This window comes from Chelonia mydas, chromosome 1 (assembly GCF_015237465.2).
Source record: "Chelonia mydas isolate rCheMyd1 chromosome 1, rCheMyd1.pri.v2, whole genome shotgun sequence".
In the NCBI taxonomy this organism is placed as follows: Eukaryota; Metazoa; Chordata; order Testudines; family Cheloniidae; genus Chelonia; species Chelonia mydas.
In genome coordinates this window covers 98,297,547-98,322,503 of record NC_057849.1, presented here as the reverse complement: position 1 = coordinate 98,322,503, position 24,957 = coordinate 98,297,547, and the positions used below count along the sequence as shown (strand labels likewise).

General features: G+C 40.8%; 1 protein-coding gene and 1 long non-coding RNA gene across 2 annotated transcripts in view; both read right to left on the bottom strand.

Moving 5' to 3' along the window:
• The window catches only part of TM9SF2 (transmembrane 9 superfamily member 2), a 63,760-nt gene that overhangs the window by 5,755 nt on the left and 33,048 nt on the right, over positions 1 to 24,957 (bottom strand). Inside the window, exons 10-16 of the mRNA XM_037896410.2 lie at positions 17,172 to 17,304; positions 16,766 to 16,885; positions 14,284 to 14,341; positions 13,485 to 13,644; positions 11,764 to 11,915; positions 10,637 to 10,748; positions 9,864 to 10,035 (exon numbers count right to left, since the gene is read on the bottom strand). Of these exons, the coding sequence (XP_037752338.1) occupies positions 9,864 to 10,035; positions 10,637 to 10,748; positions 11,764 to 11,915; positions 13,485 to 13,644; positions 14,284 to 14,341; positions 16,766 to 16,885; positions 17,172 to 17,304 (907 nt within the window). The remainder of the gene's footprint in view (positions 1 to 9,863; positions 10,036 to 10,636; positions 10,749 to 11,763; positions 11,916 to 13,484; positions 13,645 to 14,283; positions 14,342 to 16,765; positions 16,886 to 17,171; positions 17,305 to 24,957) is intronic.
• On the bottom strand, positions 1,593 to 9,094 carry LOC122463718. The gene is made up of 2 exons (XR_006287310.1): positions 8,526 to 9,094; positions 1,593 to 6,992 (listed from the first exon to the last, which is right to left on the bottom strand). It is a non-coding gene; the product is annotated as an uncharacterized LOC122463718 (long non-coding RNA).

Genomic DNA, 24,957 nt, shown 5'->3' with positions numbered 1-24,957 from the left:
GGTGTTTTACACCCAGGGAGGTAAGAAGCCAAAATGACCTATGCACTAATTCCAGAGCTCTATCACTGATGCAGAGTGAGGGGGAATGGGCTCCTCCCTGACCATTGATATAATATATACAAGGTATGTTGTCTATCATGATCTTGATCGACTTGTTTTTGATTAGGCGAAGAATGTGGAGACAAGCATTTCTGGTAACTTTTAACTCCAGCAGACTGATATGCAAGTATTCCCATTTGCACTGGGCTGCATGAGGACCTAGTTGTGCTCCCCATCTCAAGAGGGAAGCATTCAATGTTATGATCTTAGGAGGATTCTTGATGAGTGGGATTCCTTCAAAACCTTCTACCAGGTGAGTGACTGTCAGACCCGGCTGGATACGGACACCCGCTTATTCAGACTGTGTTGGGTATGTAAATTGTTGATATCAAATATGTAACCTGACATTTTGTGTTACAAAAAACACAAGCTACCCTATGTCCCAGAAGCTGCAGATACATCCTTGCAGACATGTCCTTGCTGGAATTTGAGGACAGAGGTGCATTCTCTGGATAAGTTCTTTAGAGCAAGGAACCTGACAGGAGGGAGATAAGCCCTGCCAGTCATTGCAGAAAAAACTCCTATAAAAATCATTCACTGTGTAGGGGTCAAAGCCAATTTCTTGATATTTATTTGTAGGACTAAACTATGGAATAAGTTGTCTGAACTGCTGACAGCACCTCCCAATAAGACTGATCCTTGAGGAGTCAGTCACTGAAATATGGAAAGATTTATTTCTAGATGACAGAGGTGGGCAGTTACAACTGCTATGATTTTTGAGTAAACGCTTGGGGTGGAAGAAAGGCCAAAAGGTAGAACCCAATACTGGTCTTTATTGTGATCAACTGTGAAAAAAATCTTTTTGAGAGCATGATGAATTGCTACATGGAAGCAGCACCTTTGAGGTCAAGAATTGCAAACCAGTCCCTGGACTCCAGGGAGGGAAATTACACCTGCTAGGAATGCCACCTGGAATTTCAGATATCTGACGTGCTTGTTCAGCTGTCTGAGATCTAGAATTGGCCTCCTACTCCCTTTTTCTTGGGTATCAGAAAAAAATACCCAGGTACCATGAATAAAACACTTTTCCTCTGTGTTGAAGTGGAACTAGTTCTATGGCACCTAGACTTAAGAGTGATGTGATCTCCTGTCTCAGGAATTGATCATGATGGTGCTCCCTGAAGTGGGACAAGGAAGGGGTGGGGTGGGGTGGGCAGGAGAGAGGTAAACTGTATCACATAACCAGAAGTAATGGCCTGCAATACCCATTTGTCCAATGTTATAGCCTCCCATGCCTATTGGAATAGAGAGAGGCGGTGTACAAATTGAGGAAGAGGGGTAGTATAGTGCAACTGAGAAACCCTGACTATCAGGTGGTTTAGACTCTCGACCAAACCATTAAAAAAAAAAGGTTACTCACCCTGTACAGTAACTGTGGTTCTTCAAGATGTGTCCCCCTATGGGTGCTCCAAGGACATGACTTGAAGAACTGGCATTTGGAAGATGTTGATGGCTGGGATGACGCAGCTGAGGTAGTCATTGGTTTCTTTTTAAAAAAATTTGACTTATTAGCCAGTAGTTCAGACGGCCTATAGAAGGTGGAAAATTGAGCAGGATCGAATCTTTGCACTGACCAAGACTTGCTAACTTCTCTTTTATTGCAACATTGGCGACATTAAGTGAAGCCTGCAAAGAAGTCTTCATCAAGAGCTGACCCTCCTTTATTATGGCACTAAACTGATATTTCTGGGATAAAGGGTCAATAAAAGCATTAAAGTTCTCATAGTTCAGGTAGTCCTATTTTGATACCAGCACCAGGTGATTAGTTATCCTGAAACGTAATATCCACGAAGACTAGTTATTATGACCGAAAAGATCCCAGATACTTCTGGTCCTTGTTATGTGGGGTAGCTTTTTCAATATGCTCGCTTCCCCTTTCATTAACTGTGTCCACAACCAGAGAATTTGGTGCCGGATGCGAAAACAAAGTTTTTGAATCCCTGGCCAGAATGTAGGGTTTTTTGTTGTTTTGTTTTTTTAATCAGCATGCTTGCATGTAACGGATTGCTGTTGGAGTTTGGCAGCTGGTCTTAGCTAGCTCAAGAAGAGCATCTTTAATCAGCAATGCCACCCACACTGAAATGGAGGTATATAAATATAAAGAACAGATTAGACAAATACCTGTCAGGGATGATCTAGATAATATTTAGTCTGGCCTTGAGTGCAGAGGACTAGACTAGAAGACCTCTCAAGATCCCTTCCAGTCCTATGATTCTATGAATACGTCAAGGGATAGGATAGGATAGGATGTGATAGGAATCCTGGACTTCTTCCAGAGGAATTTGAAGTGTGTCTGCGACTTGCCTCATCAGGTCCTGGAACTGCCAAAAGTCATCAGCTAAGGATGGTGGCGGTGGCGGCATTACTGCCTCCTCCTTGCTGCTGCCAATTCAGAGTGGAGAGGAGGAATGGATGGTACCAGGGAACAAGGTCTTATGTTCTTTATGAAATTCCACTGGGTACCCTCAAAACAGCTGGCAATACACTGCCCATGGTTCACAATAAGGCAAAGGAAGAGGACCATAAGCACTGGGAGAGAGGTAGCAATTGTTGGTCATCCCAAGTTTTAAGAGGCAGAGGTCTTGTAATCTTGCCTTTCTTGCATTTGCAGAGGAGATGCATGTCTCCTTGGAGTAAACTGGAAAGCCTTGAACTGAAAGCTCTGAGTCCAAATGCTCATTTATGTATTGTACAGAAGATGACAACCCGTCTTCCTGAATGGTAAGAGCTGGAGAAGTGGTGGATCTCACTACAACATGAGCAGTCAGTGATCCAGCAGATCTTGGTATGGAGAGGTGTCTGGAGGTTGCAAGGAGGCTCCCTCAGTATCATGAGGTCTTTAAGATTCTGGACCTCCTGCAGTACTGGGAGCACAACAAAACTTGGCATGGGCCTCAAGGTTCCTCCTGATGCTGCTGTTTGAGGCAGTGGTGCCAGTACCAAGGGTACCACAAACTCCAATGAGGCCGCTCCTTTGATGGTGGCAGTAGTGGTCTTCGTTACCTTTACCACCAAGATATGGGACTTAGATGAAGTCTTAGATTGCTTCATGATACCTAAAGTATTCGGAGCCTCAATAGCACTCCTCTTCGGGCCTGAGGTCTCCTGTACTGAATCTTCTTTGAGGAACTCTGCTCTGGTCCTCTTATCCCCCTCCATCTTTGAGTGGGAAGCTCTAAGTACCACTGGCAGCATTATAGGTACTTCACCCATGGAGAGCATTGGAGATCTTGACACTGCTTTCACCTTGGAAGCTCTCAGTGACTGATCTCATTGTAGAAGGGACACTAACAGAAGAAGAGGGTCTCTTGGACAGGGGGTTCTCTGTACCCAGACCCAAAGCTGGTCACAAGGCTTCCTCCGTCATCAATAGTGCATACTTAATTCCTCTGTTTTTAGGGGATCTTCCCTTAAACGAAGTGCAAATCTTGCACTTGCTGGGAATATGTGAGTCTCCCAAGCAACATATCTGTGGAGAATGCCCATTGCTGACGGGAATGGCTTCTTGACATTGGAGACACCTTTTAACACCCAGGGAGCCTGGCATCCCAGATCCAAGAAACAAATTTAGACCCCTAAATATGGGGGGGAAGAGGGGAAGGGGGGAGAAAACGGGAACTGTTCCATTCCAACAACTATAAAGTACAAAAGAACTAACCCTATATACTATTTTAACTCTAAAGAGAAAACAGGCACACATGAAATTCCTTGTCTGGCTGAAGGCTGTTGAAAAGGAATTGAGGGTGGTTCACCCAAAGAGCCCTATAGCACCTCTGTAGGGGGCACAAGGAAGCGTAGGACAAATGTGCAGTCCGAATGGGCACTGCTACCAAAAATCTCCAGTCAAGACACAGGGTGCATGTGTGCCTGAAGTAGTATCCCTCTGGGCACTCCACTTGAAGAAGCACCTTAGATTCTGCAGAATTTAAGTATGCCATACAGGACACAAACATCAAGCAGGGTGGATTTTTACACTACTGATCTAATATAAATAAGGATTATTTACAAAACTCTTAATCGACACCTACTTCCTGAGTGCACTTAAGGATTTCATAGCTCATTGTTTAACGTCTGTAGTTCAAAAACGTGGCTTGGATTTTTCAACACTGTAGTTCAGAATTTAAGTTTAACTGCTGTTCTGTTAAGGTTATAATGTTAAAAATGTTCGGAGACACTGAAGACTAAAAAGGCACCCAAAAGTCACAGGTATAGTCCTGTTTAAGCAAGTTACAAGTTTATATAATTTCAGTCTTTGCCAAAGTTGCTATGGTAGAAATATTTTCATGCCACATGCTTTAACAAATATATATTTTTAAAGATAGTTTAATCATACAGTCAAAGAGGTTTAATTCTCAAGACACAATTGAACTGAAGTTTAAAGACAAAGATTGCTTCCTTGACTTCTTGGAGACAGCTCTTTCATTTGAAATTGAGAATAGTTCTGTCCATCCTTTTCTGGTGAGGTGTGAGAGATATACCAAAAATATATTGTTGGGCACAAAAGCTATGCTGATGAAGTTACACTGACCATGTTAACATTATTCCTTCAAACTACAGCTAAAATCAGAAAAATGGTTCACATAGATGGCTTTCATAGCATCTGTTATGAGAACCTTTGTTTCCCAGAAAAATTAGGCCAGCACAAAAGCCATGCAGATAGCTGATTTTGCCTTAGTATACCTAGTATTATTGCAGCTTTAACTTGTGTAAGGACCAATAACTAATTATTTAAGATAATGTTCCTTATCAAAACATGTTATCGAAATTCAGCAAATAACTCATATGCTGTAAAATCCTGTGAAGAATCATGAATGATATCATGGTAATTTTTTTCACGCTTGCTAAACTAGTGATGTTTAACTGACTCATTTACTATGATACGTAGTTGTGGGCCCAGCTGTGAATCACAAAGATTTGTCATGTAGCTCCCAGTGTCCTGCCTACTGAGTTTGATCAGTGACCTGGAATGCAGCATGGAAGCAAGTGCCTGAAGCATGTGTTACACTGACATAGCAGCAGGGCACCGTCAAAACCCTTCCTGATGGTGACAATTTTTAACGGATGAGTAAGCAGTAGCAGAACAGTTTTGATACAACAATTACAATTTTTTCTTTTTAGCTTCTGTATCATCTTGGCACAGGAAGCTACTTGCCTTTAGGAGCAGATTTTGGTAAATAGCTGTTTCATTTAAGAGTTCTGAGAAGAACATATCCCTTAACTCTCCCTCTTTATATTAACACTTATCCCTAAAATATTTCAGTACCTCCATAGACTTTAAAGTGCGTCTAATTATTGGAAGAAACAGCAAACTAAAATCTGTTATAGTACGGATGTTATTCTGAGACCAAAAGAGTGAATTTAGAAATATGGTTGAGTTGTCTGATGTCCTTTTACAACATTCAAGGATTATATAGTTTCAGAAAATCTAAACACTTTGAACAGGAAATGTTCAGCTAAAGTTTCAATACCAATTTTAACTCTGCCTGTATCCTCACTGAACTTCAAGTTAGAGACACTGACCAAGTACCACATAAAACTAAGCACATGAACTTCAGAAGTATATTTTAGTTGTCTAATATAACTCTTGAGCCCAGTATCAGGTACAAAGGGCTAGTGGCGACAGTGTCATGGCAGATAAAGGGTAAGATACTTGTATCTTCTGTCCTGAGCCCATAATTGTCATCAGACACTGCACAGCTGATTGCTGATAGTCAGCTGCTGGTGCAACATTCATGACCCAGGCTGAGTGGGCAAGGGAACAGGAGATGCACTGGATATATTTTAATGCCCTCAGATTACATTTTATGACATGTTAACTGACCTGAGGGAAGGAGGGCAAGTGGAATCTGGCAGATGATTGTTGCCTGAGGTACAAAGAGACTTATGCTGGGCCTCCTACTGTAAATCCTCTTCCCTCCATGGAGAAGAGAGCTGAAGTAAAGTCCCTACCTGACTGTATGCCGTATTCTGGGGTCTATAGACAGCATGACTAGAATGGACTGGTTAAAAGACTTCTCTAGACCATCAGAGAAGCTCATACACTTTGGTTTCTGGCCAATATTACAATATCATCAAGACAGAGGTCTTGTTTGTACTAAAAAAAGAGTTAATTTAAAAATCAATATATCTAAGGAAGGCTTAAGCAGGTGTAAATGCATCTATATTAGGAGTTTAAATCAATGTAATTACATCTAGTTAGAGCAATGCAATTTTTCTAATAACACCAAGCTTAGAGTTCTCTATCTCAGTCTGAGATGCTGATTGTCTCTACCCCTCATGCATGGTCTAGAAGTAGGATCGCAGAATAAAGGAGAGCAGAACTTCTAGCTTGTATGTTGGGAGTGATTAACCTATTAGTATATAGAATATGAATACTGAAGTAGTAAATTGTGACTTACAGAAATACATATGGATTAGGTGAAGGTATTTAATTTCCAGGTGGCAGGGAATATCAGGTTACAAATGCAGGAAATGTGCAGTTAATAGATGAAGGTTTTTAATTTTTTTTTTTGTAACTAATATTCTGTTACGATTTTAAAAGGACAATATTCTCAAACTTAGGTTCTTGTTTTCCCTAGTTTTCTTTTTAAAATGCAAAAAACATTCTCCCCCCCACCGCCATGCTCATTTAAGTCAAATACAGCTGAAATGACTTTGCTCACAACTTTAGTTAAAAATTTTGATGGCAGGGAGTTTAATTTCTCTGAAGCCCTTGGGCCTGTAAACTTGTATCCGCCAAAAGCAGATCCATATCACAGGCCACAGGGAAGTATTAAGCCTCTCTCTCCAACACAACTTCTGGTGCTTATAAGCTTGGAAAGCCCTCCACATTTCAAACCTTTTTTAGGGTACGTCTACACTTACACCGCTGTAGCACTTCGTGAAGACACTACCTACAACAATTTCAGAGTAAAAGCCGTGTTATTCTGTATTCACAAAAAGAAAAGGAGTACTTGTGGCACCTTAGCGACTAACCAATTTATTGGAGCATGAGCTTTCGTGAGCTACAGCTCACTTCATCGGATGCATACTGTGGAAAATACAGAAGATGTTTTTATACACACAAACCATGAAAAAATGGGTGTTTATTTCTACAAAAGGTTTTCTCTCCCCCCACCCTACTCTCCTGCTGGTAATAGCTTACCTAAAGTGATCACTCTCCTTACAATGTGTATGATAATCAAGGTGGGCCATTTCCAGCACAAATCCAGGGTTTAACAAGAACGTCTTGGGGGGGGGGGGGGGAATAAACATGGAGAAATAGGCTACTTTTTATAATGACTCAACCATTCCCAGTCTCTCTTCAAGCCTAAGTTAATTGTATCCAATTTGCAAATTAATTCCAATTCAGCAGTCTCTCGTTGGAGTCTGTTTTCAAAGTTTTTTTGCTGAAGGATAGTCACTTGAGATCAGAAATCGAGTGACCGGAGAGACTGAAGTGTTCTCCGACTGGTTTTTGAATGTTATAATTCTTGATATCTGATTTGTGTCCACTGATTCTTTTACGTAGAGACTGTCCAGTTTGCCAATGTACATGGCAGAGGGGCATTGCTGGCACATATGGCATATATCACATTGGTGGATGTGCAGGTGAACGAGGCTTTGATAGTGTGGCTGATGATGTTAGGCCCTGTGATGGTGTCCCCTGAATAGATATGTGGGCACAGTTGGCAACGGGCTTTGTTGCAAGGATAGGTTCCTGGGTTAGTGGTTCTGTTGTGTGGTGTGTGGTTGCTGGTGAGTATTCGCTTCAGGTTGGGGGGGCTGTCTGTAGGCAAGGACTGGCCTGTCTCCCAAGATTTGTGAGAGTGTTGGGTCATCCTTCAGGATAGGTTGTAGATCCTTGATAATGCGTTGGAGGGGTTTTAGTTGGGGGCTGAAGGTGACGGCTAGTGGCATTCTGTTATTTTCTTTGTTAGGCCTGTCCTGTAGTAGGTGACTTCTGGGAACTCTTCTGGCTCTATCAATCTGTTTCTTCACTTCCGCAGGTGGGTACTGTAGTTGTAAGAATGCTTGATAGAGATCTTGTAGGTGTTTGTCTCTGTCTGAGGGGTTTGATTATCATATACATTGTAAGGAGAATGATCACTTTAGATAAGCTATTACCAACAGGAGAATGGGTTTGTTTGGGGGCTTGGGGGGAGAAAACTTGGATTTGTGCTGGAAATGGCCCACCTTGATTATCATACACATTGTAAGGAGAGTGATAACTTTAGATAAGCTATTACCAGCAGGAGAGTAGGGTGGGGGGAGAGAAAACCTTTTGTAGAGATAAACACCCATTTTTTCATGGTTTGTGTGTATAAAAACATCTTCTGTATTTTCCACAGTATGCATCCGATGAAGTGAGCTGTAGCTCATGAAAGCTTATGCTCAAATAAATTGGTTAGTCTCTGAAGTGCCACAAGTACTCCTTTTCTTTTTACCTACAACAATGGAAGAGCTTCTCCCATCAGTGTATGTAAATGAGCACCAGACCTCATGGAAGTTAGCACAAAGATTAAACTCCATCTTTGTAAAAAAGACCTACACCCTTGTTTTCAGTTCTTACTGAAGCCTAATAGGTAAAAAGGTCAATTTTGTAAAGCTTATAATGGAAGTAGTCTTACAAGGGAGTTATTAATATGACTTCATCATAACACTGCTCTGAAAAGCCCACATCTCCAAGAAACAAGACAACACTCAGGCAACAGAACTATCTGCAGGATATTGAATACTTAAAGCTTCAAATTTTGCAAGAACATCACACTTCAAAAACCAAAACCCACTACACCATATTACCACCTTTATTTCTAGAACATACCATCATCCCCTGTAGTCCAGTAATATTTCTGGATTAAAATTCTGCTCTGCAGCTCAATCTAGGACCACCTGCTGACCCATATAACATTTATACGTTGCAATGCATCCCCCTCCCTGTTTAACATTTTAAAATATGCTTATATCATAGAATCATAGGACTGGAAGGGACCTCAAGAGGTGTTCTAGTCCACTCCCCTGCACTCAAGGCAGGACTAAGTATTATCTAGATCATCTCTGACAGGTGTTTGCCTCACCCGTTCTTAAAAATCTCCAATGACAGAGATTCCACAACATCCCTAGGCAATTTATTCCAGTGCTTAACTAACCTGACAGTTAGGAAGTTTCTCCTAATGTCCAACCTAAACCACCCTTGCTGCAATTTAAGCCTACACTCACAATTTTTGACTACATTTGGTAGTTCCATGTCTCAATTATCCTCTGCATAAAAGCATGTTTTAGAACTCATGTGATCATGGACCCTTTCATAGCTTCCAGCTTATGTCCTTCAGTTTAAACTCTGTTAAATATGTATACATCATTCTGTAAGTGGGATGTAATATCACATTAAACAATTTGCACAACTGTAGCTAACCTTAAATGTTTGGAAGACAATTTCAGGCACGTGCTTAAATGCAGCCTAGTTTCAACAGCAGGAGTTACCAATAGCAATATTAGGTAAATACAAATAATTTGTTAGTGTATTGTACTAGGAACAACTAACCTATGAGTCTTCAGATACTACTTTAATCCTTTGAAGTCAGAGGCTAAGATTTCCAACACAGAGTTTATAGCAAAATACATTAGCATAATAATAGCTGACCTGAAATCAAGGATTTAACGTTCAGTTATGGTTTCACAGAAAGATTCAGATATTTCTATTTATGATATTTTTAGCGTTCCACTGCAGATGCAACTAAAATTAGAGCTAGCAATATCAAGAACCAAGGATTCAATACACTTACCCGTGAAAAGAAAGAAGATCAAAACCATTATCATGGTGTAACCAAAGTACAAAATGGTGCTTGCTGTTCCTGTGATTTGCAGTTTAGAAAAGAAATAGTGTATTGCATATATCAGAAAATAAACTGCAGTAAAACCACTGGTAAGGAATGAACGCCACTGCCAGTGATAATCCTAGAAGAAAAGAAAAACTTAAGTAATATTTCCTGAAACCTGAACTTGGCCAATTACTAGATGCAAAATTACAAGTGAACTTTTCCTATTGGGTATTTAACATTAAAACAGCTACAGATAAAATTTTATTACTTTCGATCACTTAATCACAGTTCATACCATGAATCAGAAAGTCAAAGATCTACACCAAAAAGGCAAAAATCTACAAGCCCAAGTAACAAGAGCCACATTTTTAAGGGTGCATGCAAATATGAACTTGTGTAGGTGAAGCACATGCACCAAAAAGAAAATACTTTTGACAAAGCAAAAGCATCTGTCTAATCAACTGACTTCTACTGAAAATAGTGAGATGGATAACTGAAGATAGCTATATCTTACTGGTACTGAATTTGGGTACAAACGCATTCAAAATAACATTTGTAATGAGAACCCTTATCAGAAAGGAGCAATGACATTTTAAAGTTGATCTTAATAAGATCTTAGTTATCCTAGTAGTTCTGGATAAATTCTGGAATGATAATATTTCCAGATATAGAAGTTGGATTTTGTGAAAATGTCCTGGATATTGTATAAAGTGTGAATAGTGAAGAATATTTCTTACCTCCGCACACAGATGGAAATAGCAAAGCAGTATAGTGGCCTCAGAACATGTAATGACCAAAATAATGAACACAAGAAATAGGAAGCCAAACATATAATACATCTGATGGGACCTACAATCAAAACAGAGGATTAAAATAAGATAAAATGCCACTTTCCTCCGAAATAAATCTCTCAATATGAAAAAGCAGCATTAGCACAAGATGTTCATTTTTAGTATAGTCTGAAGCTTAAACAACATTTTCTCCTTCTCACAAGGGTAGAGTGTTATTGGTGCAGACACAAATGGAAGTTAACTCGTCCTTGGCTTTTCAAACAGGAATGCATGATTCAGCAGCTCTACTCTAAAATGGCAAGCAAAGAAGCTCAAAACCTAAAATTTCTCTCAGATTTGGAGGTTTAGGACGACCGAACACATCACCAGCGAAATCCTAGCTCCACTGAAGTCCACTGAATGGCAAAGCTCCCTCTGACTTCAGTAGAGCGAGGATTTTACTCAACATTTCAATCAGAAAGTGGCAGAGTGGTAAAAAAGTGTCAGTACTTTAGAAACAGCTTAGAGAGATTGGATAACTAGATTGTGCCAGAACGATGGCAGATTTCTCATAGTAGAGCAGTTTGGTAGCATACTCAGAGTACACATCTGAATTCACTGATGCTGGATGAGTATTTAGTGGGTTATTTTGAATCGTTAAAGGAATTACTTCCTAATGCCTATATGAAGATTTGGGAAAAGGAAAAAATCTGTTTTCCTGAAGCAAGAATACTGTTCTATAAAGGCTAAATTAATAAATCCAATGTAATATACTGTTCACTTCTTTCAAATATCTACCATAATGTCAGTTTCAGAGGCACTTTTATGAAGTCAAAGGTGTAGTGCATAAAGCTTAGTGCAGGTCAGCTGCATGCTGGTAAGAATGAGTTATTTCTCTACACACATGGGCAAAAATAAAAGCATGGAGTGCTTTCTGAGTAGCAGAATATTAAATGACGAACATTTTCATTTCTTGTGAAATGATCAATACTTTAGAAAACACTACGGGCAGGGTCAAGCTCTCTAGAGAAGAAAAGGTTCAAAGAGAAAAATTACAGCTTATATGTTGTGGGAGTTCAAATAAGTTAACTTACCAAATACTATTTAGAATGAAGAAGAGTTGTATGAAGATGCACCCAAAGGGCAGAATCCCTCCCATGACAATGCCAGGTAATGGTTTTGTGTAGAATGATTGTTCAGGAATCTGACGAGGAATCTGATTGGTACGAACTGGGTGTTCAATAGCCTTTAAAGAAAAGAAAGATAGATTCCTAAATAGGTAATAATTAAATACATTTGACACTAGCAGTAGAAAAAAAAATCTACATAAATTTGTATTTAACAACAAACTGGTGGCTGCCTAGTACTATGCGGTCATTGTTTCTAGCAGCCCAGCTGCCAACAGCCTCAGAGCAAATGAAAATAGTAGGGTTGTCAAGCGATTAAAAAAATTAATAGCTATTAATCATGCTGTTAAACAACAGAATACCATTTATTTAAATATTTCTGGATGTCGTCTACATTTTCCAACATATTGATTTTAATTACAACACAGAATAGAAAGTGTACAGTGCTCACTTTATATTTATTACAAATATTTGCACTATAAAAAGCCAAAAGAAATATTTTTATAGTGCAAATATTTGTAATAAAAAATTTAAAGTGAGCACGGTATACTTTGTATTCTGTGTTGTAACTGAAACAGACATATTTGAAAATGTAGAAAACATCCAAAAATATTTAATAAATTTCAACTGGTATTCTACTGTTTAATAGTGATTAACTGCAATAAATTTTTTTATTTGTGATTAATTTTGAGTTAATCAAGTGACTTAACTGCGATTGACAGCCCTAAAAAAAATAGGTAATAGACTTCTTGAAAGATTACTGTTAATGAAGATGTAGCAACTTGCTACTCTCCTAGTCTCATACTGCCACAGTTTTTATCAGCTCAGGCACTGAAAGAGAACTCCCTTGATTTGAGAGAGAGGAACTCTCAGCTCTGGAATAAACTGCTCTTCCCAATCTAAAATAGCCCTGTTCGGTCAACTTTCAGGGCATGCTGCAAGGAGAATTTGGTAGTGGGAGCTGCTGAGAATAAGGCCTGTAGGAATTAGGTCTGCATAGGGTGAGGACAGTTTTGCAGGGTGGTTGAGTGGTATTTAGTTTAATTTTTGTTCTTGTAACTAACTCATCAAGGGCACCAACAGTTTTGGATAGGAGTTCTTTTTTATTTTTGCATAAATCCACATAAAAATAAAGGCAACACAAATGATTATGCTCTATAGCCCATGAAGTCTTCCTTTTTAAGATATCTATCTTTGCCACATGAGAAATGGCCTTCCATAGTGTCTCACTTAGGGAAGTGGAATACCAAAAGATTCCATCACAGGCCTCATGCTTTCTTCCCATGGTTCTTAATTCCATTTCAGAATTTGAGGAAGGCAAGGAAGGAATAATTAAGGAAATCCGGTAAGTGGTTACCCTCATATCTGATTCAATCAACAAAACTCACTGGGAATTAGAGAGGTCCATCAACACCCAGAATGCCCCAAACCACTGCTTAAATCTAAAGAAGCCTCGGGAGTCAAATCCACTGATCAGAGTAATTAACACTAAACATGAAACTAAGAGAGACCTATTCATTATCAAATGTCTAAAGGGACTTGAGAAATTGTCAGTGGAATCTCAAGATCATGCTAAAGAAACTGAACAGGGCTGGAGGTTGATCATGTTTTATATCCCGATGGAACTTTTGGATCCTGTTACCTCAATAGCCACAATACATGCAATTTACACCCACATAATCACTTACATTTTTCTTAAAACCAAAGTAGGCACCAATAAATGTCAGTGGCACAGATATGCAAAACCAAAGTGCCAAAATAGCAACCAAAGTTCCAAAGGGAATAGCTGCTGAAGATCCTTCTCCCCAAAGAATGAGGTTCATGATAAAGAAATCTGCAAACACAATTCTGAAAAATATACAACATGCTTAAAAAAGAAACAAATGCTCAATAATATTTATATTAACATTACTGAAAACATATTACTGTATTAATATCTTAGTGTTAATATACATTAAACTCAATTGACACAGAAAATATCAAATGAAGAGATCAAGCTAGTCTTTCTTCCGTAGCCTAGTGGGATTCAACTCCAGCAGGAGCTGACGTTCCAACTAACCAGTTTCAAATATATGCCTGTCGTAATCGCACTTCAGGGAAGACTGCTTGCTGTGATTAAGTAGAAAAAATTTACACAAGGGTTGTACAATATATGACAACATATAAGACCAACTACAGTGTGGTCTGAGAAACAGCCTAGAGTAAAAACAAATACATGAAAAAAAGTGTGCCTGTTCAAAAACTTACTACTGTCATGCTACTACTACATAATCAACCTTTTCACATGGTGAGAGAAAACAAAATGTACAGAAAAAGATAGTGTGCGCAATTAGCACATTTGTCTTTGTCAAATGCACCTTGCTGTTCACGTGGCTTCTGGCATGAAAAGAAGATGCAGCAGGTTTATAGGTATAACTGAAGCTTTAAAAATTAGTTATGTCAGAAATTTAACTCAAGTATGAATAGTCATTTAGAGATTTAACTTACCCAGGACAAAGGAATGATGTCAGCAGGACATTTGTTTTCCATTTCTCACCACCAAAAGCTGTATTAAAATATTTGATAACTATCAAAATATGCATTAAGTGCACAGATTACAGTTTATTTTAATAGTACATTATTTAACAGTTATACTTAAGCAGGCCAGCAGAACATTATTTCAACTCTACTAAATTAAGATTAAAGCACTAAACTAAAAATATTTAGTTATGGAAAACTGATTTTGCTTTATTGCTTTGCTCCTCAATTACACACCTTCCTATCAAAAGAAATATTTAAGACTACATCTTGAAAATGAGAATAAAGTAGGTGTCAAATTTATTATATTATATATACACACTTTTCCCCTCCTTCCTACAAAGCTAAATGCCAAACTCCATGTGAAGTAGAAACGCTCACGTAAGTAAGGTAAGCAGAATTAGGTGCTTAGTCATCCATAGTGTATTTAATTTACTATGTTAAAAAGGGAGCTTGATTTGCAGCATACTCAAATCATCTTAGAAAATTAAACTTTTTGATCACTCAAGGTTTACACTAGCTTATTTAACATTCAGATGAAAGTTTGATTAGAATAAACTAGCAATATAAATTCAGATTCAACGTATTTTTACATATTTGCAACCATACTGATGCAAACAAAACTTATAGATAGGAATCTTTTAAAAAACGATGAATTTAAAATTTTGGATAGAGTTTACCAATAATGATTAAAGAGCCAACATTAGTGCTCCTTATGAATCCTAGAAATAAGAAAAGAGTGATATCCAAGTACTAAATCAGCTTGGTTTAGACGGACTTTTAAAGGTGTGCCAAATTTATAAGAATTGTAGTTATACGCGCCAAACTTCTTGTTTGAATTCAGCGAAGATGGCAATTTCATCTGAGCTTTGTCATAATACTACTACTACTACTACTAATAAAATGTTTTTTTATTTCACGAGTCAGGTACGATTACAATTAGATTGTCCTAATTAAGTTTCCATCCTTATTTAGCATCTTGGTAGGAACTGGTAGTGTCTATTAACACTAACTAGTCTCAGTTTGGGCTCAAGTCTTCTAATACATTAATTTAAACAATGTCTAGGTTATATTTTTAAACTGTATATAACTCTACATTTCTGCATATTTACACTAATATATATGCACACACAAATACTGTAATAAAAATGTACAGCTTTTAGTTCACATGATACACCGCTGATTTAATCATTTGATGAGAATCGCAGACAGAATAAATTGGAATTAACAAATAGTCACCTAGCAGTTTGCTAGTCCAGTAGAGTATCCAAACACACTGGCTGACAAGTTACTCTCATCGCCACTAAACCCATTAGGAGATACTACCATTAGCAGTCTCCCTCCCCAATGACATGGTATTAGGTTTGATGCCATAACCCCTCAAATCACTTTTCTCTTGAAGGGGGAATCAGGACTTGGACAAAAGATCCCTCAATTTGTTCTCAACTATGAAGCACCAGCCCCACAGTCTAATCAACTCTGCAAGTCCCTTTCAAACCAACTTGCAAGCCTGTAGTCAGAAATGGGTTTAGCAAATGATTATTTTACCACCGCCACTAGTGAACACCCACCCTACAAACTGTAACAAAATGAGACAAGGGAAACCCTATTCCATAGTACAAACTCCAAAACAGTTTGGGGAAGATGAAAGACCCCAGAAGTCCAAGGCCAGTCTGCAACAGGGGGAAAATTCCTTCCTAAAACCAGAGTTAATAGCCAAAGCATGCCTGGAGAGACTCAGCACCAGTCAGCCATTAGCAGGTCGTATCTTAAACTAAAAAAAGCAGGTAAGGAAAAGCTTTGGACTGAATGGCATTCTTGGCCCTGCAGCAAGTCTCCCCTGAGGCAGAGGAAGAACTAATTTACTTTCCTTCAGCACTTGAATGGGGCAGTCAAGGACAGTTGAGAGATACAGGGCCAGCTCACCATCATAAGGCACCAAAATACCAGAGGGAGGACCTCCAGAATCAGCAAAGACCCTATGACATTTATTTCCCTGACTAAAGCCACACCCTGATGAAGAAGGCAGGTATTAACTGAAAAGGGGAAAAAGCTAAACTCTATTTTCAAATGCATATCACCACCTCCCCCCCAAAATTAAAGCAACTACAGTAATTTTGTAATGATGGAAAATAATGAAATTATAAAACTGTCAGAAATCACTACCCGAGTATTAATAGAAATGTAATGTGTTCCTTCCTATAAATCTATAGAAGTGAAATTAATTCACATTATGAAAAGACTCACAGGATACCTGCTTTGAGAATATTTTTAAGCAGCTTACTCTCAGGCTTCAGAACACTGAACCATCTAACCATGTACATGTTCTGTTTTTTGTTTTGTCCTGAGGGGAAAGAGATACCGAACAATAGGGGGTGGGGAGAGCCACTACTGTGATGATAATTTAAACTAATGAACTTAAGACCTGTCACCTTAAGTAACTTTTACTTACATTTGTAGAATCTTGCAGCAACGTAACCTGCTGGAGTTCCAAGCAGCACCCACAAGACCACAGCACAGGTCATCAATGCTCCTCGGTTAGCAGGTGACAAAAATCCCAGGCAAGCAAAAACTACAAGCACAGATGCACAATTTTAGAAGGTTCTTAAAATTATATCTGAGTTTTCTACAGCTAATGTATAATTTATCTCCTGTAACTTTATTCAGCTTAGTGTCCATATTGACTGTATACACCAACCAGGAAATAGATAGTTTTCCAATTCCAGTTTTTTAAATGTTATCTAGAAACGTTTCTTTCATCTCCACTTAATTAGTTTTATGCGATTAGAAGTTAAGGGTTTTTTTTTTTTTTGGGGGGGGGGGGGAATTTACTCTTCCCCCCACTCCCCATGACTTACACAGAGTAACAAAAGTCATAATTAAGATCTGTGTCCCAGAGCCTAGAAAAACAGAGAGTAGCATTCCTTTTCTTGGGGGCCGGAATATGTCTCCATGAACCAGTTTCCAGCCAAATTCCTCCTGGGCATCTTCCTGAAAAGGAAATATAACCAGTTTAATGCATTAAATCCCCTTTCAAAAATGCTATTTGGTTAAAAAAAATATTTAGTTGTCTAAATCATATTTGATACCTAAGAAACATAAGCTATTAATACATAGTAAATTTGTACTAGTTAGTGCTAACACAAAAAACAAATACAGTGTGAACATTTGCAGGCATTCAAAAGTCATAGGTCAGACCCCCCTTCAAAAAGTCATGTGCAACCTAAAAGGGAAAGAGTAAAAAAAGATTATATAGTTTTCCCATCTGCCCTTTGATTTGACTATTTAGGGGGAAGTCATTCACCCCTAACTAAATTGTATGCATCATTTCAGGTTCAAAATTCAACCTTAAAAAATGCACTCCTTCCCCTTAGTTACTTGGGAGGAAACTTTTCTTACCACTGGGTTGGGGACAGATGACATTCTACCCTATCTCCAACCGCACACATCAATATTGTGTCTCCTTCCTGCCCCACTAAGGCCCCAATCTCACAGCTGCATTCACATGAACAGATTTATTGTAGCCAAACTGCAGGATTAGGACCCTAGTCTCCATCCCCATTCACATTCTCCCTGCAGGCTTCAGCACACAGCTTTTATTCTTCACTCTGCATTCACTTGCCCCCATTCTTGCCACTTCCTTCCCCTACCTACAATCTTTACACTGTGTTCCTCTACATTCCCCAATACCAAGTTCCAAAATAGAGCAGAAAAGCAGCCATCTTTGCTGAAGGCAGTCTAGCTTCAGTTCCACTGGAAATAATGGTAGACAGCAGTCATCGTTACCATAGGTATCCTTTCTGCAACGTGCAAGTGATGTTCATTGTGACTGAAGACCCACTGCTACTCCAGCCCTTATAAGTAATGGAAATGAGCAGCCATTTTGAAAAAGGCAAATTTTACAAGTTTGGTCCAAATCATGAGAAGCTTTGAAATGCAGTTCCCCTAGAATTGCAATATTGTAATAAGAGGCAGCAATTCTGCAAATAAACTTCAAGTGTGTTAAACCCCAAAGAGACAACATTTTACATAATTTACAACAGTGGAATGTCTGAGCCAGATTTTCAGCAGCAATATTGGAAAAAAAAATGTTAGGGATCTGGCAAAAGCATGTAAAACCAAGAAACTTCAGCTACAGCAAAAACAGACAAGGACACAACAGGGCAAGATTTTCTAAATATTTATGCTTTACTGAAGTCTATTTTCCTAGGACCTCTCTTTTCTTTTTAAAATAGTTCAGTTATTTTGTTCTTCCACCCTCATTAACGGAGTCGAGGTTGATCCATCTCAACTGAAATGAGTTCAGTGAGCTGGCTATTGTATCTGAAATCACAAAAAGGTTATTAGTCTGTTTAAAAAAATTACATAGCCAAGGCAGCAAACTAGTATATAATTTAGATTTCAATCTGCTAAAGTGTCATCATGACTAGTGTCATATTTAATATTAGACTCTGGCCCTCGATGACTGGAGAATTAAAAGTTTTAAATATCGTTGTCGTCTAGCTTAAGAGTTACATCTTATATTTTCTTTCAAAGTTGAGAAAATGTCTCCTTGATTAAAAATTAATCTAAATTTTTTTAATAGGCAAACTCCTAAAAACAAGAGCGAATTATGTAAATTAATCTTAAATATAAGCATCTCAAAATAAGTTTAATTTCTGTACTTTTTTGGTAGTATATACACTCTTTATAGTAATGTTTTTACCAATTAATGGTTTTCCATAGAGTTATTGAATTATTTGGACTGGAAATATGCTATTTGGTTAAAAAAAGTTGTGCACAGCAACATGAAAAGAAAAATGCATAATTCAAAAGGGAAGAGTCCAAAGGTAAGAGTCCTCTGACACCTACATAAAAGAGGTTACTTATTGTAACTGAAGGTCCTGCGAGAGGTGTAATTCTTATCTGGGTTAGTACACATGTGGATTACACGCATGAATCCGAAAGTTTTTTCAAGAAGCGGCCGTTGACCCGCCCATGCACATTATCTTCCCTTGTATTCCCAACTAAGGGAATAAGAGGCCGTGCAAGTTGACACCACTCCAATTCCTCTTCTTAGAGCATTGTAACCAAGTCCAAAGCAGATGGAAAGTATGGTGGGTAGTGGAATTCAGACAGGGACCACACATCTTAAAGAGCCTCCAGTTACAGTAAGTAACCACCTCTTCTTCAAGTGCTAGTTCCTATGTGTATTCCACACGTGGGTGACTTGCAAGCAGTGATCAGTGTGGAGTTAGGTGCGGAGGCTGGCAGCAGAGCTGTTTGTAATACAGCCATTCCTACTGTTGCATTCACAGCTCTCACTTGAGTCACGGCGTAATGTGCCAAAAGCGTGTACACAGATTGCCAAGTTGCAGCTTTACAAATGTTTTGTAGCAGGACGTCAAATAAGGATACCATGGAGGCTGCTTGTGCTCGCATGGAATGAACTGTAACACTCCCAGGAGAGCAAAGGTTTGCTCTCTTATAGCATTCTAGAATGCATCCTGAGACCCACTTAGCAATTCTCTGTGAGAATATGGATTGGCCCCTCGATCTTTCAGCTATGGTGACAAAGACTCTTGAAGACTTTCTAATGGGTTTGGTTTGCTACAGGTAGAACGCCAGGGCATGTCTGCTGCAAGGGAGTGCAATTTCTTGTACCCAGGAGAGGCATGAGGTTTTGGGAAAAAAATACAGGCAAGTGAACTGATTGTCTGAATTCCATATCAGCTAATTTTGGGGAGGAATTTGGGGTGTAGCTGAAGAGAGATCTTCTCCTTGTGGAATACTGTGTAAGGAGGGCCTGCCATCATGGCCGTAAGCTCACTGACCCTTCTGGCCAAAGTGATATCTACTAAGAACACCACAGAGGTAGGTCATGGCACATGGTGCCATAGCTTCAAAGGGCGGGTCTGTGAAAGTTGACACGACGAGGTGAAGATCCCAGTGGGGCATGGTTTTATGACTGGTGGGAAGGTCCTGATCAAGCCCTTTATAAAGCAAACTGTCACTAGGTGCATAAAAATGAGTGTTCCTCTGCCAGGGGAAGGTGCTGCTAGGGGTACACAAAGAGAGCTCAGGGCTAAACCCAATGTTTTTAAGGCAAGAAGATATTCGAGAATAATTGAAACCATGGCAAGGGAATGATGGTGGCAGTGCACCCAAGCTGAGAAGTGGCACCATTTAGCCTGGTAGCGTGTTCCAGTTGACTCGTTCCTGCTTTGGTTAAGGATCTCCTGGACCTAGACAGAGCAGAAGTGTTCTATGTCCAACACCCATCCAAATACCAGACCATGAGGCAGAGTGAGGTCAGGTTGGGCTGCCTGAGCCTCCTGTGGTCTTGTGTTAGAAAATTGGGGAATGGGCGGATGCTGATGGGTAGGCATGCAGACAGCCACAGGAGATCAGAGAACCAACACTGTCAGGGCCAACAGGGTGCTAGAAGGATGATGGAGGCTCTGTCTTGGCAAATCTTCCTGAGAATTAGAGGTATGAGGGGAATGGGGGGAAAGGCATAATAGAGCTTGGCCATCCAGGGAAGCAGGATAATATGCCCTGGAAGTCGCTGTCTATGGCCCCCTGGAGCAGCACATGGGAAACTGTCTGGGACACAAAGATCCTATAGGACAGTACACCACTGCACAAAGATGTTGTGTTGTATATTTCCCATTTGTTGTCTATGCAGACTTCTGCTCAGTCTGTTCTGAGTACCTGGGAGGTATGAGGGCTGTATGGTAACCAGATTTCTTACACAATAGTTCCACAATCTGACTGACTTCAAGCAGAGAGGATGAAATATTGCTCTTCCTTGTTTATATATATATATATACCACCATAGTGATAGTGTCCAATAGGATTTGCACATGGAGGGAACATATGAGAAGGAAGGAAAACTTTGAGGGCTAGGAGGCCTGCTCTGAGCTCCAGGACATTTATGTGAAGCCTGGCTTCCCGTGTGATCCATGTATCTTGGGCTCTGTGGCCGTCCAAGTGGGCACTCCATACTGTAAGAGGGGCATCTGTCACTAAAGTGGCCCTCGGTATGGAAGGGCTGAATGGGGTCCTCACCATGACCTTGGTCAAGTTGGACTACCAAGCAAGAGAAGTGAGAATTCTTGAGAGAATGGTGATTCTGGAGTCGAAGTCACTGGTTGGCCCGTAAGTCAAATGGAGCCTGAACTGTAGGCATCGCAGGTGAAGCTTGGAGAAAGGTGACATAGGTGCATGCGGCCATATGGCCCCAGAGGGAAAGGAATTGACACACCACAGTGCAGGGCTTACGGGTAATGTGAGCGATCAGGATGCCCATAGTATAAAATCTGTCCACAGAGTCAAGCCTTACTCCCATGAAATGTAGTTGTCTGTGTGGACAACAAAATGGACTTTTCTTCATTTATGCAAACACCTAAGTAGCCAAAGGAGGCACTGAAGAGACTATTGTGAAGACAACTTCTTGTTGGGATTGTCCTACCAGAAGCCAGTCATCCAGTATGGGAACACTATGTCCCTGATGTCGCATCTGGGTCACTATTACCACAAACAGCTTTATGACAGTCCTTAGTGCTGTTGCAATACCAAAGGGGAGGACACTAAACTGGTAGTGCTGCTGTCCAATTCTGAACCATAGGAACTTCCTCGTGATGGCTGAATGTCTATATGGAAAATTTGCAGTTCTAGACATGAAAGATGCATACCACACTCCCTTCTGAAGGAAGGGGAATATGGATGCCACTGTAATTATCCTGAATTTCAGCTTCCTGATGAAAATATTGAGCTGTCAAAGGTCCAAGATAGGCCTCTCCCCTAAGATGAGGAAATATGGGGAGTAGAACCCTCCTCCCTGGTATTGAGGCAGGAGTCTATCACACCTCCGAGGAGTAGGGAGTCTGCTTCTGTTGAAGAATCAATGGGTTGGAAGGGTTCCTGGGGAAGGGAGGAAGGATTGTGAGGAGGAAAGGAACTCTATGGAGTATCCGTGATAGATAATCTCCAGAATCCAACTGTCCATGGTGATCCTGCTCCAACTGTGAGCAAAGGTGGTGAAGCGGTTACCAAAGATAATATGTGGCAAAGTAGGTGGCATTGGTGGTGGTGCCTGGGTCTCGGACTATATGTGAAAAGTGGCTTTCGGCCAGTGGCTGCGAGTGCATGGAAGATATGGTTGTGGTTGGAGCTGGGAAACAGGCTCTCTGGGATCCTGGTCACTTGCAAGGAGGTTCCAGTGGACTTTGGTAGTAGGAGGGATAGGAGGAAGATGACCACGGTCTGAAGAGCTGGTTTTTTATGTTGTTTTCTCTGGGGGGGGCCAGACCAGGGCCATCCTTACGCATACACGACTGTGTAGGGCACCCAAAAATTTGGGGCACCCTTGGGTCTTAGTGTCCTCCCCTCCTGCCTCTTCCTATTCTGTTCCCACCCTGTTCTGACCCTTCCTGCAGGCTCCCACCACAGCTGGCTGCTGCAGCCTGGTGAGTCTTCCTCTGAGGGGATTTAGAACTTAAAAGTGAAAAAGCCTTCCAGCCTACCAGACCTATTAGCACAACACAAACTGTTGAAGAGCCATTCAAGTGGTAATGAAACCATTTAACAGTCATTTGCTAACCCCCAAGTATATACTGTCAGTTTCTGAATTTACTGACAAAAATAGTTGTGCATTATTGTAATATTTACTCAGAACATGCTAGTCTACAGGACCTTAGTTTAAAATTTGCTTTAAAAATACGTCATTAGTATGTTACTGAAGATTATAAAAGCACATCTCTAAAAAAATTCTTGCACAGATTTTTAGATGCACAATCTGAGTATTGATCTTTAGCCTTAAATGCTTGGATCTTCAGACAGTTTTTTAAATAAATCCTTCAAAAGACCACCCTTATCTAAAACACACATGCGAGGCTGGGCTGCCATCGGGCATAGGGACACCGGTTTAATACTGCATAGGACCTCATAAATCCTAAGGACGGCCCTGGGCTGGAGTGTAGATTCCCAAGAACCACAGGGTGGATCACGAGTCCTTAGGGAATTCAGAGACTGATCCATTCTGTCACTGACCAGATTGGCCTTGTTGAAAGAGAGGTCCTGAATAGTAGTTTGGACCAGTCATTGGGTTTCCCAAGAGAGGAACCAAGAATCTCTGAGCAGGACTAGCTTTGTGGCCAACGACTGGGATACAGTATCACCGCAGTATCCACTGCAACCTGGAGAGCCACCTTTGCCACCAGCCTCCTCTCGTCCACCGAGGACTGGGACTGGAACTGGACCTGATCTTCCCCAGGAAGTTTGTCTTAAACTCCACCAGCCAGGTGTAGGTATTAAAGTTAAATACCTGGTAGTTTGCTATATAAAGGCCTGCGGAGGAGAAGACCTTCCTGTCCAGGAGATCCAGCCTCTCCAACTCTTTATCTGGTTGGAACTTCTGTGGGTATTGCTGAGCCCTCTCTACAGCTGCTTGCACCACCAGTGTATTAGGGACAGGGTGAGTGAAGATGAAATTGGACCCTTTGGCCAGCACAAAATATAGAGTCCCTTGTCTCGCTTCAGGGTTGGGACATACAATGCGGGTGTGTGCCAAACTGCTCTGGTCAGTTCCAGTATGGCCTCATTTATGGGAAGGGCGACCCTGTATGGTCCCTGTGGCTGTAAGATGTTCTGGAGATGGTGTTGAGGGTCCCGTACCTTCTCCAATGAAATTTGCAGGTAATCAGCCACCCACTGGAGTAGATCTTGATATCGCCAGTGCTCGTTTGGCTGGCAGGATGGCAAGAGAATGACAGCATTATCCAGCGATGAGGCAGCTCCGGCTGGAACCAGCATTACCAGCTCAACAGCTTCCTCCTCGTACACCAATGGAACTGGCTGGCAAGAAGAGGAAGCGCAGTAGGACTCTTGCAATGATGCCAGGCACCTGTTATAATGGTCCCAGGGGCCCAGTATGTCCAAAAGAGGGATCCATTGGATACAGTGGTCCCCACAGAAAGCAATACCAGGCGTCACTGCGGGGGAGGGGGTGGTGTCACAGCCAGGCAGATGGGAGCCCAGACAGACAGCTGCAGCAACCCTGTACTGTACCGTAGACATCAGTGGGGCTATTTCCTCTGACTCCTCCGAGTATGATGATTATGTCTTTGGAAACAGTGGTATGTCAGTACCAAGAGGCCCCTGCCCGATGGACAGGCAAGGGGCCTCTCCTGCAACAGTGGTTCATCTTTCAGGGTAGAAACCTCCCTGAGAATCACTGGGCCCTACAGAAGCGGAGACTGCGGGAAAGGGAGGAAGACCTCTTCTGATGCCAGAAAAGTCTCCATATGGCCACAGTCTGCACGGTTCCCATCAAGACACTGGAGGGACACGGTGTGACCATTGAAGCTGACCAGTCTCCATATATTTGAGGCAGTACTGATGGTACATCCAGGCCCATGCTAGTGGATGGAGTTAACCTGTTTGTGCCCTGGTATCATGAGATCCCTTTTCTCCTTTGCCTTACTCTCCAGCCGGGGGACCTTTGGCACCAGTTCTGTGGGATCCATATGCGACATCTCACCCAATCTGGCACTGCAGGGATCTGCCCTTATGCCTACAAGGGTCTCCCTTGCTCTCATGGGGAGCCCTGTAACCCGAGTCCTTGGGCTTCAGTGCTGATGTCTCCGCTCCGTGGCTCATACT